Source organism: Periophthalmus magnuspinnatus, chromosome 1 (assembly GCF_009829125.3).
Source record: "Periophthalmus magnuspinnatus isolate fPerMag1 chromosome 1, fPerMag1.2.pri, whole genome shotgun sequence".
NCBI lineage: Eukaryota > Metazoa > Chordata > Actinopteri > Gobiiformes > Gobiidae > Periophthalmus > Periophthalmus magnuspinnatus.
In genome coordinates this window covers 26,999,382-27,012,908 of record NC_047126.1, presented here as the reverse complement: position 1 = coordinate 27,012,908, position 13,527 = coordinate 26,999,382, and the positions used below count along the sequence as shown (strand labels likewise).

The following is a 13,527-nucleotide window of genomic DNA, read 5'->3' as shown; positions in this document are numbered from 1 at the left end:
GGCCTAATGCAGAGGCTGCTGAAGTCATGGCTCTGCTCCTCTATTTATCACCAATCACCACCACGTGCACGCCCGCTGACTCACGTGCACGCTCACAGATTCACATGCACACTCGCAGACTCAGGTTCATCTGTCAGTATATTTTTATCTCTTAATTGTAGTGTTCAGTGCAGTTTAAAGTGTATATATAGAGAGATTTACATATTTGACTATTCATCAACTACTTTTTATTTTGTAATCGTACCATTTAAAAATAGTTATTCCAGACAAGAATCAGGCTGAAAACAGTATCTGCTGATGTTGAAGTTGGTGATCTATGAATAACGCCATTGTGCCGATGAGCTTGAGATAAAACGTCAAAATCCAACCAAGTATCGCAAGTACATTTATCACACTTGTGAATGAACAATAATCTTTGCTGGGGACTCTTGTTAAAGCAGACATATTGTGCTTGTGTCTTATATCGTTATAATCTATGACACCCGTGGATCATTATGTTACAGTTTGGACATTTTAATTCACAATATTCATCTTAAATGACAAAAACGATGGGAGCTGATGTCGCTGTATACGTCATAACGAAGCGCTGCCCACCGTTGACCCGTCCTGTGGATGGCTGCACATCGCACTAATGAGTAGCATTTTTTATTTTTTTTGTACGAGAATGGTTACAAGATGCTGCTGAATCGTACATGCAACACTGATGAAGAAAATTGGAGAAGGAAGTAAGTACGGAGGAGTGGCTGTGTGTCGGAGATGGTGAAAACAGAGGTGGATCACAGTGTATTTTGACATATAGACCAAGAGAACAGGGTCCTGCTCAGAATGAGACAGGGACACACCACATTCCACAGTGTCGTTTTTGTGTGTCGCTGTAGTGGATGTAGTGTTCATGTGCAGAGGGGGAAGGAGGGAGGAGGGGTGAGGGAAAAGAGGAGGGAGAGAGAGAAGGGAGGGGGAGGGGGGGGGCTGTGGCTCAGTTTATTTGTGCCGCTTTGACGCAGGAGAGCGACAAGATTTGTGGCTCAGGTCAAAACAGAGAGGGAGAGAGAAAGGAAGGGAAGAGGAGAGGGTGATAGAGAGAGACTTAAGGAAGAGAGGAGGGGCGGGAAGGGGGCGGAGTAACTGGGAGAGAGGAGAGGAGGGAGTAATAGAGGGAGAGAGAGAGAGAGAGGAAGGTAAAAGCAGAAAGAGCGGAGCAAGAGTGATTGGGAGAGAGGAAAAGTGAGTGAGTGATTAGGAGAGAGGGAAAGGGGGAGGAGAAGGAGAGTTAGAGAGAGAGAGAGTGGAGCTGTGGCGTCCATGTTTCTTCGGTGACAGTTTTACGGTGCTGAGCTCAGCAGGAGGCACAGCCTACACCACCACCTCACACTGTACTAGTATACACCTCCATTTACCTGTCCTCCTCTCCTCCTCTTCTCCTCATCTTCCTCTCCTCCTCCCTCTCCTGCTTCTTCTCTCCTCCTTCCTCCCTTCCCCTTCTCGTCTTCCATCTCTCCTCCACTGCTCAGGCTGCACTAGTATACACTAAACCCCCATTTACCTCTCCTCCTTGTCTCCTTCTTTCCTCCCTCTCTCCTCTTCTCCTCAGGCTACACTACTACACTCTAGTCTCCCATTTACCTCTATTCCTCCTCTTATCTCTCTTTCTCCTCCACTTCTCTCCCTCTCTTCCTCTCCACCTCAGGCTGCACTAATATACTATACTATACTCTCCCATTTACCCCTCCCCTCTGCTCCTCTCCTCCTTTCTTCCTCTATTCCTCCCTCTCTCCTTTTCTCCTCAGGCTGCATAGTATCCACCCCCATTCTCCTCTTTCCCTCTCCTCCTCCCTCCCTCCCCTCCGTCCCTCACCTAAGACCATCATTAATCGTCCATTTAACCTAATATCGAATCAAACCTCCTCAGACATGTTAGAAAAAAACTCACCCTCCACGGAGCTCGACAGTAATGCCTCTCCCTCCATAGAGCTGCACCGTAAAGTCACTGTTCCTTTGTCTTGCGCCTTTTTCACTTTCCTCAGAAGCTGAATAATTTAAAGTGATTTAAAATAGAGTCGGAATGGAGCAGATCTGACCCACCGCAGTGACCCTGAGATACTACACGACTGTTCACGGGACCTAATCCATCTGATGTCAAGTAGCTGCCTTCTAGTCTTCATTTCATTAGAGGTCCGTAAGGTTCCAGGTTCAAATCCCCAGTCACGTGGGACATGTATGTGTATGTACTGCCTGTTTTTGTTTGGTCAGATTGGACTGGGCCCCACTTTACAACAACTGCACATCAGCGTTAGCTTTAAAGAATGGACAGACTTAATTCATAATGAGTTTATTACTTCTATGGGGTATGAACTGATAACATATGACATATTTAGATCATCAAGTTTCATTTTATTTTATTTACAAAACAGCTTATTAACATGTTTTATAAATTTCACAGGCATTTTTGAAGCTCTGAGTCTCCCCTCTCTTTGCTCACTCCCCATTCAGAGCGCTGTCACAACACAATCAGCATGCATCCTGCTAATGAAACTACTCCACATTGCATCAGATTTGTGAAGTTGTAGTATATTTTTTTGTATCATGTTTTTGAGGAGGGCCCGGGAGAGATTGTTAGATTACTTAAACAACACATTTTCAGAAGCTTGTGAGCAATACGAGCATTCATTGTTCTGTTTCTGTGTTTGATTTTCAACAAAAATGAAACGATGAAAGTGACTAATTGAAAAACTGTCGGCTAATGCTAACTAGCTCGTGACTGTAATGCTATTTGACTCTTTTAACTACGCAAATCAGCTCTCCCGTTCAAGTCAGTTTCTCGTAGTCAGATTGTGTTAAAACAAAGCTCAGATTAAAGTCTAACTTGAGTAACAGAGCTTCAGACAAAGCAGTGCCGACAGTTAGCACCACACCCTCAGGGAATGTCGATGTCATCACACGCAACGTATCAATATCTGTACTGGCTCATCTCTGTCCCATCTTGTCATCTGTTTCTCCACGCTCAGAGCAGAAACATGTCCCGTGTGTCTCTGGGTGCTCTTGTTAGCGCGCCCTGTCTGCTCCTCTCTCATCACCCGCTCTCGCTGCTCTGTCCTGGGGCAGCGGTGTCACTCACGCTTCCTCCGGACCTCCAGACCTCCACATGCTAATACACGCTAACACATGCTAACCGGATAATGAGCGGTCAATTAGGCACAGGCCACAACTGTCCGAGTGCATCGAGTCTCCCCGGAGCTAACGCGCACACACACACGGGTCGGGTTTCCATGCTTTGTGGGGACAGTCCATTGTTTTCCATTCATTTCCTGGAAACTGAGCCTAACCTCAAAGTGGATCTTTCACTAAAAATGTATAGAAATTATTACATTAAAGATTTTACTAGAAATCTTTAATCTTTTACTTCCTATCTCACAAACAGAATGCTACAAAATAGTTAGATTAATAGATTAAACCAGTAAAAACACATTAACACATTTAAACTGTCAGAAAAATGCATTCCTTGCACATTATTGTTCCTGCATTTTGGATGGAATTTTCCATTTTGATTACATAGAATTCTATTTTACAACTCAGCGCTACTACTTCCTGTGTTTTTGTTCTTTTTTCTCAACTGTTTTTCCACAAACTGCCACTTAACTGATGTAAAACTATAGTAAATATTCACCATAGATACTATCCCATCAGTAGAAAAGCATATGCTACATGATATCCGCTTTAACCACTTGCCAAACCTTAACGTAAACCCCTAAACTTATTTGAACCCATATCTGAATTTTAAACCATATTGTTCTAATAATAAATCCCCACACATGTTACATAGGGACACACTGATTACACTAATACTATCTAATTGATTATCTACCTGTTGGAGCATGTTCTTTTTTTATTTCTTTTTCAGTTTCTTCCATGTTTTAACGTTGTTCCCTCATCAAAAACATGCCTGAAGAGGTTTGATGTCATCCATGCATGTTTGAGTAATTTAGCGATCTCTCCCGGCCCCAGTGATTCCCTCCTTATGGTTAAAAATCCAAATTATAACATAATAATCCACAGTTGTCACAGATTATAAATATAAATCAGACACAAGCACAATAGGTCTTCTTCACAACAGTGTGGAAAATACGAGATATAGGTGATTCAATTCTGATTCAAGACTCTTTACCTGTACAAATACGCTTGTGTAATAGTGTTTATTTAAAAGTGGCTAACGAGGCTTTTTAAGGTTTTGTTAGAAAGTGTTGAATGAATATCCCTCTGAACTGTGAGTGTAGATCTACAGATCCCAGTATGTGCCTCTGTCCTTGGTGCTGAAACGCCTCAACAGTAAATCCTGAGCTTGGAGCTGTCCGTGGTGCTGAAATCTATCGCCCACTGTTCATTTTCACCACAAATGATATTCAGACGCTCATTTCTGGCACTGGATACGTCCTTGTGTGTGGAATCATTTGAGGTCAGGTGTAAATGAGAAACAGAACATGTTGGTGTGGTTTGGTTGTTCCCTCATCACGAACCTGTTTATGAACGTTATGGTGTGATGTGGTTTGATGGAGGAGAGTACTTCCTGCTAAAATGAATGTATATTTGGTCATATTTGTGTGTTATGTTGTTTAATGGTGGGTTATTAAGTGAGTTAGGTGGGTAGTGTCTAATACTTGGTGAGATGGATTTAAAGAATGTTTTTGTATGAAGTGGTTTGACGGTGGTGCCTACTTCCTGGTAAAATGATGGTAAAATGAAAATACAGTTTGATGGTGGAGACTAATTCCTGGTTTAACTGAATGTAAATGTTTGGCGTGATGTTTTTGATGTTGGTGTCTACTTCCTGGTGATTTGTCATATGAATGCTGCGGTGTGATATGCTGTGGTTTGATGCCTCGGTTTACTTGTATGAATGTTTTGCTGTGACGCTGTGTGATGGCTCTGTCTATTTCCTGGACACTTGTTCCTTATTGTCCTTAACCCAACCTCACTCCGTTTGAGTGGATGATCCTGACGACCATCATCGCCAACTGCATCGTCCTGGCTCTGGAGCAGCACCTGCCCGATGGGGACAAGACGCCGCTCTCAGAAAGACTGGTAACTCACTTTTAGTTCAACATCTCACCGTCTGTACTATGTGCGCTGTTTTATATATTTGTAATGGTTTTACACACGCACGGTCATTAAAATTCAGAATATGATTTTTTCGGGAGATTTTTACAGCACAAGAGAAATCTGATCACATCTGGAATTTTAGAGCTGTGCTGTACTGTATTAGTTTGAACTTTTTTAACAAGATAATTTTCCTTGTCAAAACCTGCACAAGTGTGAACAATCAGAGAGAAATCAGATTACTCACATCAGAAGTTCTGTTATCTCCAGAAGCCAGATTATGATTTCTGGAGATAATTTTCACTGTGCACGTAAACGGCCATTTCCCCAAATAAAACCCTATATCACTGACGTCTGTTTGTAATCAGAAACACCTGGCTGTAATCAGGGCAGTCTTGTGTGATGTCACCAACTACAGGAAATTCCACTGGAGGCACCACACACTTAGATTTAGGTGTTTTTAACCAGAAAGTTTAGTAGCAAAAAAGGTGTAGTTCCACTTTGAAGGTGCCTGACCGTGTTTGTGTCTGACCCTTGTTGTCTGTGCCGTTCGCAGGAGGAGACAGAGCCGTACTTTATTGCCATCTTCTGTTTTGAGTCGGGGATAAAGATTCTAGCTCTGGGTTTTGCTCTACACAAGGGATCCTACCTTCGCAACGGCTGGAACGTCATGGACTTTGTGGTGGTGCTCACCGGGTAAGGGACCAACACCATTTACCCTCTCTGTACTCTCTATGTTGCTGCTGCTGGGTTTTCTGGAGGGGTCATAGGCCACAGTTATTAGTTATTACTTTTACGTGCAGTTTCTATTATAAATGTGTGGTTTTGTTGCCTGGGATTCTGAATACACACTTCCCCACTACTTTGCAAAGAGGTGAGTCTGGTCACAGTTGAATCTCTCCAAATTCAGATAGGCATGATTGACAGGTGGATTAGCCAATTAGGGACATGCATGGTCCATCCATATCAAAACAAATATGGCTGCTACTAGGGAAAAAAGAAAGGAAAAATAATATCACAAGGGAGGGAAAAACATGGCAGATTTCTGTAGAATTAATGACATAAATGTCATCTTGCTGGGTGACCAACGAGCTCCTTCATTTCACCTTTGTCATTGAAATAAACAGATGTGATTATACGTGCATCGTGTTTGGTTCTGACTTGAAACACAACGGTGAGTGTGGTGACCAGACTGATATCCCACTGTTTAAAAATACACAGAGATAACAGTCTGGACCTGCCAGGCAATTGGTTTTGTTCAGTGTGTTGTGGAATACTGCAGGGACACAGATGCTACCGTTGAAAAATTTGCTTCTTTATAAAGACTATGGGCTTCATCTTATTTGGAAAATGTGAGCAGATACCTAATGTGCTTGTGTCTGTTATATAGTAATAATCTATGACACCCGGGGATCATTTTGTTCCATGTTTAAATCACAATATTAATCTAAAACTACTTAATAAAAGAGACACGTTGCTGACTTCCACATTAGAAAACTGCAGTGCTCAATGGATGTGACGTTGGTGTAAACAGCATCACAACACAAATGGTTAAAGCTCTTTTGCATAATAGACCTGTAGGGAAATGTGTCCTCTACATTTGACCCATCCTTCAGTGTCTTTCTCCAGATTTTGACCAAAGTTCTGCATTTGTACTGAGGAGAACTACTTCTGCAGCCAAATATTAGCAATGTGCTTGTGTTTCTCATGGTTAGAAATGACTCGACTCCCTGTAAACGCTTGGATCTGCAGAGACATGTTCCTCCTCTGCTGCTGCTCCTGATGGGGCTGAGAGGAGATAAATATGGCTCCTCTCTCTCCTCTACACTCTCTTACTTTACCTTTCTCTCTACACCTCTCTTCCTGCCGTCTCTCTCTTTAGATTTACTCCCTCCTTCTCTCCGCCTCTTCTCTCCTCTACACTTTCTCACGCTCTCTCTTCCCCTCTTTCTTCCTCTCTCTTTACGGTTGGTGAAGGAGGAGACGGTATTTACTCCACCCCTCTCTCTTTCCTCCCTCTCTACCCTTCCTCCTTCCCTCTCTCTCCTCTTCTCTCCCTCTCTTCTCTTCTCTTTCTTTTCCTCTGGCTCACCCTTTGTTTTCTCCCTCTCTCACTCCTAATCTCCTTCTCTTCTCCCTCTCTACCTGTTTCTCTTCTCCCTCTCTACCTGTTTAGACATTAGGGGGTGGTATTTATTTATTATATTTATCTCTTTCCTGTTCTCTCCGTCTCCTTCTCTCTTCCTCACTCTCCCTCTCTTCTCTCTTTTTCTCGTGGTTGGGGGAAGGGACAGTATTTCTCTCCTCTACTCTCACTCCTCCTCCTCCCTTTCCTCCCTCTCTTCCTGGTTGGTGCGGGACGGGATGGTATTTATCGTACTCCTTTCTCTCTCCCAGTCCCTTTCCTTTCCCTTGTCTTCTTCTCACTTCTCCCTTTCTCACTCTCTTCTCTCCCTCTCTTCCCCGTGTTTTCTTCCTCTTCTCCCTCTCTTCCTGGGCGTTGGGGGAGGGGAGGGTAACCATATCTATGTTTGTCAGGGGAACAGGCTGTAGCAAACACATCCACTGAGGAAACAGGAAAGAAGAGAGGAGAGATGAGAGAGGGATTGAAAGAAGAGAAGATAGAGGGAGGTCCCAAGATATTAAAAGTCCTATATTACACGAAACTGACTTGACTTGTGAGGTTTAAGCCATGTTAGGAGGTCGCTCCTCATCAAAAACATACCTGAGTTGTGATTTGTTTCATTCCTACATGTTTGAGTAACACTTTATTATTAGTCTGTACATCTTCAAAGCTCTGTTGCACCTTGTGATGTCATGAAGTGGTAGAGAGAGAGAGAGACCTGCTCTGAGAAAACAAAACAAGGAGTGGGAGGAGAGAAAGGTAGCTGGATTAGCCAATCAGGGACATGCGTAACCCATCTGTATCGAAGGAAAAAGGGAAAGAAATATCACAGTTTGTAAATGACAGATGACCAATCGTTTCACTTTTGTCACTGAAATAAAGACGTCTGATTGCACGATTGTGTTCGGTTCTGGCTTGAAAGCACAGAGTGTTTATATAAATGGGCGTAGCTAATGTGCTAGCCACTGCAGCTCCATTGACTTTGGCTCCAATTTACTTTACATTGAAAAATTGTCACTCCTTTTTTTTAATAAATGCTGCAGTGAGCCTCGTCATTTTGGTGTAAAATGTTTGCGTTAACCTCGCTCTACATGATCCTGGTGTTTTTATTTTGTCCGTGAATCAAGATATGAACATCAACAGACGAACCAGGCGGCTTCTTTCTCCAACGTCGCTCCTGATAGTGTTAAAGGGGCGTTACCTTCAACAGCCTCGCTCTGGACTGGCTTTTTGGTTGCTATGATACTGGGTGGGTGTGGTGACCAGACTGATATCCCTCTGTTAAAAATACAGAGATAACAGTCTGGACCTGCCAGGCTATTGGTTTTGTTCTCTCCGTTGTGGAATGCTGCAGGGACACAGATGCTACTGTTGAAAAGTCTGGGTCTTTATAGAGACTACGGGCTTCTATTGATTCTGAGTGAAAAAAATGAACAGGAGGAAAGACGAGAAAGAAGAGAGGGTAGGAAAGGGAGAGAGGGATTTCTGCTCTGAGCAAACAGAAAATGAAATGCTATAGAATACTGGACAGAAGGACCAAACCAGGACTAAATCAGCACTGAGCCAGAACTAAACCCGGTCTGAATCAGGAGTAGAACCAGGACTAAACCAGGACTAAACCAGGACTAAACTAGGACTAAACCAGGACTAAACCAGGACTAAACCAGGACTAAACCAGGACTAAACCAGCACTAAACCAGGACTAAACTATAACTAAACCAGGACTACACCAGGACTAAACCAGGACTGAACAAGGACTGAACAAGGACTAAACCAGGACTGAACCAGGACTAAACCAGGACTAAACTAGAACTAAACCAGGACTAAACCAGGACTAAACCAGGACTAAACCAGGACTAAACCAGGACTGAACAAGGACTGAACAAGGACTGAACCAGGACTAAACCAGGACTGAACCAGGACTAAACTAGAACTAAACCAGGACTAAACCAGGACTAAACCAGGACTAAACCAGCACTAAACCAGGACTAAACTATAACTAAACCAGGACTACACCAGCACTAAACCAGGACTAAACCAGGACTAAACCAGGACTGAACAAGGACTGAACAAGGACTGAACAAGGACTGAACAAGGACTGAACAAGGACTAAACCAGGACTAAACCAGTACTAAACCAGCATTAAACCAGGACTAGAACAAGGACTAGAACAAGGACTAAACCAGGCTAAACCAGGACTAAATCAGAACTAAACCAGGACTAAACCAGGACTAAATCAGAACTAAACCAGGACTGAACCAGGACTGAACCAGGACTGAACCAGGACTGAACCAGGACTGAACCAGGACTAAACCAGGACTGAACCAGGACTGAACCAGGACTGAACCAGGACTGAACCAGGACTGAACCAGGACTAAACCAGGACTGAACCAGGACTAAATCAGGATTAAACCAGGACTAGAACAAGGACTAAACCAGGACTAGAACAAGGACTAAACCAGGACTAAAAACAGGTGATGCCACAAGACCAAGTTATAGGTCAGATCTGTGGAGAGACAACCCCTCTCACAGTAATAAAGTAATTTTATCAAATTATCTCAGAGCTATAACTAAACCAGTGATTGAAGAAATGCAAGCTAGAAGTCTAAAGCCACACTGTGAAACTTTTAGGACAGATTGAATAAACTCCCCATGACGTGTATTGAACTGTATCCCAATAGCGCCCCCTGTCATCCCTCCTGGAGAGAGAGATCAGAGAGAGATCAGAGAGGAATAGTCCATGTTTAATAATTTACCAATAACAGAGGGAGAGGGAGAGAGGGATGGAGAGAGGAGGATCAGAGCAACAGCAGGGGGCAGTAGAGAGGGCACAGTCAGGGGCACAGGCGAAATGTCACTGGAGAGAGAGAGGGAGAGGGAGAAAGAGAGGAAGGAGAGGGAGGGCGAGATGAGGACAACATAGAGAGAACGTGCAGGAAGAAAGAAGGAGGGACAGAAAGAGATAGAGGAAGGAGAGAGGGGAGAGAGAGGCTGGGCGTGAGAGAGATAGAGGAAAGAGGGTGGAAAGAAGAGAGGGAGCTGAAGGAAGGAGGGCTGTGTGAATGAGAGAGAGAGACATAGAGGAAAAAGGGGAGAGAACAGAAAAATGGAGGGTGAGATTGGGACAACACATAGAAAGGGAAGGAAGGATGAAGGAGGGTTGTATAGAAAGAGAGGAGAGAGGGAGGAGAAAGAAATGAGTTAGAGAGAGAAAGGGAAGTGAGGATTGAGTGGGGAAGAAGGAATGGACAGAGAGAGAAAGCTTTCATAGAAAACAGGTCTGAACTGGCTGGACTCGTCTAAATAAACACTTTACTGTGGATGTGTGGATGTAGGACATGCATAATAAATAAGAGAGTGAATGGGAAAGAAAGAAAGAAAGAGAGAGGGAGGGAGGGAGAGGAGTGAGTGATGAAGGACTGGAGCGAGGGGAGCAAAAAGTAAGAGTGAGAGAGAGAGAAAAGGAGAAAGCGAGAGGAGACAGAGGACATGAAAGAGAAGGGGAGGGGGGTAAGAGGAGGAGCAGAGGGAGAGATGGAGAGAGTAGAAAGCAGGTTACCGCAGCAGCCCTCCTCTGGCTCCTCCTCCCTCTGCTTCCTCCATCACGAGAGATCTCCCTCTCTCATCTTCTCTTACCCTCTCTCTTCTCTTCTCCTTCCCTCTCTCCCCTCCTCTGCTCTGCCTATCTCCCCCTCTCTCCCCCTCTCTCCTCTGTTTGTCTCCCCCTCTCTCCATTCTCTTTCTCCTCTCCTTCCCTCTCTCTCCCTCATCTGTCTCACTATTTCTTTCTCAAACACCCCACCCTTTTTATTACTCTCGCTGTCTCTCTTTCCCTCTCTCCTCTCCCTCTGTCTTTGTCTCTCTCTTCCCTCCCTCTCCTTTGAGTCGTGACTATATAATCCTGTGTAAATGTGCCTCGGTCGCCCCTAACACCAGAGACAGGACAGAGGAGTGAGGGAGTCTCTTTACTGTGCCTCTGTTTAACAATATTTGTATTATTCTAAGGCTGTTCTGAGGATGTCATAATCTCAGATAAAGAGCAGGGGCCTTTAATTTATGTATTTAGTAGTACTTTCTTTTATATTATGTGACCTGTGTGATCCCTCAGTGGTCCAGGTGGGTTCCATAGTGGTCCATGGGTGTATACTATGTGTCTACGCGTCTTATACTTGGCCCTCCCACCCGCCCTCTGATGTCACTGTGTGTCAAATGCCCACCATCCTCCTGTATCCTTGTGTGTCAGATGCCCTGTCAAAGAAGGAGCAGGAGTTACACAGCGGTGACACATGACCCTCCCACGTCTATGTTTTACACACTGTCTTCACACGGGAACGCTCCACCCCCTCAGTCTCCGCCTCTCAGTCACCAGCCAATCGAAAAACGCACATAAAAATCAATCTTCAGACACAACTGTGGTCAATGATGAGGCATAAACACAGTGGGAATACTTAAAGGTGAACTATAACAGGAATAATAATGCATTCGATTTATATTGCGGGACATTCAGAGATACTTTACACTGCATAATTCATTCACTTCACGCTTGATGGGGGGGTGTTAGTATTGTAGCCACAGCTGCCCTGGGACAAACCGACTGAAGCAAGGCTGTTCTCCCAACTGCCAATCACACTGCTCCTGACAAGTTGCTTCTGCAGTATGAAAGGATGGGTCAAATGCAGAGACACATTTCCCTACGGCGACAAAAAGTATACTTTAAAATTCACTCTCACGCCAATTTCATATAGGTAAATATTGTAAGTGTCTTGCTTAAGGACACAGCAGTAGTTTACACTGGAGTCTCTGCTGTCCCACTATGGCACCTCATATTCCCAGCAGTCTGCCATCCAAATACTAACCAGGGCCAACACTGCTTTACTCCCCCCCTCTCTCCTCTCTCGCCTCTCCTCCCTCTCTTTTTCTCCCCCTCGCTCCTCTCCTCTCCCCACTCTTTTGCTCTCTCTGCTCTGCTCTGATCTGGAGCTGCAGCAGAGAAACTGGGTCACGTTCTACCTGCTCCTCTGCATCTGTCTCTGCTCCAACAACAGCAGCAGTGCATGTATAAGAACTATACATCTATCTGCCCCCATTACCTGCCCCTTTTCACAACACACTATAAAAGTGAACACGGACAATTTCAGATACATCAGGAAGTCCCTAGTTATTGACGCCTCAGGTGCCGATCTAAATGCAGTAATTCCACATTTTCTTTAACGCACAACAGATTGGTCACGGTCATGTAAATCTACCCTGAGGCCTCTATGATCGTTATATAAAAGTGCTCTCAAGGTCCATGACAAGAAAGGTCAGCTGTTTCACCACTGTTATATTCTTGTAAAACATTGAAATTTTGAAAACCTGATCATTTGTCTGCTGTATGTACATCTCTAAAGACAGGACAGCATTTGGAAACTTAGCTTTTTCATGCACAGTTGTCCATCAGTCGTATGTTACCAACACAGATGATAATATGTACAAACTATGACACATTTTCAAACCAAACCTGCTCCCATAATGTGGACTGATGTGTGTCTGCAGAGGGTCTGATCTTCTGCAGTCAGTTAATTCATAGATGCTTTTGGATGACGATTTTATACTGTTGAGAAAACTGGAAGTGAATTGTATTACAGAACTTTTAGAATGGTCTGGTCACTGATTTAAACAACCTGGTACAATATCTCTCTCCTGTTAAGATTCATGTATATTGTGTACTGTCCTTATCTCATTAACTAAATAAACTAAATTAAATATCTGCTCCTTTCACCTGCCCCCGCAACAGCAGAGCACCAGGGGGCAGCAGAGGACTGGGGATCCACTTGTTTTAATAAATACTGACCAAAGATGATTTCTCAACAGTGCAATCATACTTAAGGAGAGTTTTCTATGATGTTAAAACATTGTTCCTCATCAAATACATGCCTAAAGAGGTTTTATGTCATCCATGCATGTTTGCATAATCTAGCAATCTCTCCCGGGCCCTATTCGATCCATCCATGTTGTTAGCTGTAAGATTCTCTGCACTGCTCTGCCCACAAACCCATGTCACCCATGCTCCCACACGACCATTCTCCATAGATACAGAAAAGCAGGATGCAGAACAATTTACTACAACTTCACAAACCTGATACGATGTGCAGTAGTTTCATTAGCTGGATGCAAGCTGATTGTGTTGTGATAGTGCTCTGAGGGGGGAGTGACTAGGTGATAAGGAAAAGTCAAAGTCTCAAAAACAAAAGCTAAGCTAATTAAACTTGTCAATTTGTTGTTTTTGGCAAATATAGCATTTTCAAAACTTAAAAGGTAACATGGTGATA

The 13,527-nt window shown here is 43.8% G+C and overlaps 1 protein-coding gene across 1 annotated transcript in view; it reads left to right on the top strand.

Annotated features, from left to right (window-relative positions):
• cacna1ab (calcium channel, voltage-dependent, P/Q type, alpha 1A subunit, b) overlaps positions 1-13,527 on the top strand; it is a 121,551-nt gene that overhangs the window by 13,984 nt on the left and 94,040 nt on the right. The window contains 2 exon segments of the mRNA XM_055224199.1: positions 4,971-5,076; positions 5,648-5,787. Coding sequence (XP_055080174.1) covers positions 4,971-5,076; positions 5,648-5,787 — 246 coding nt within the window.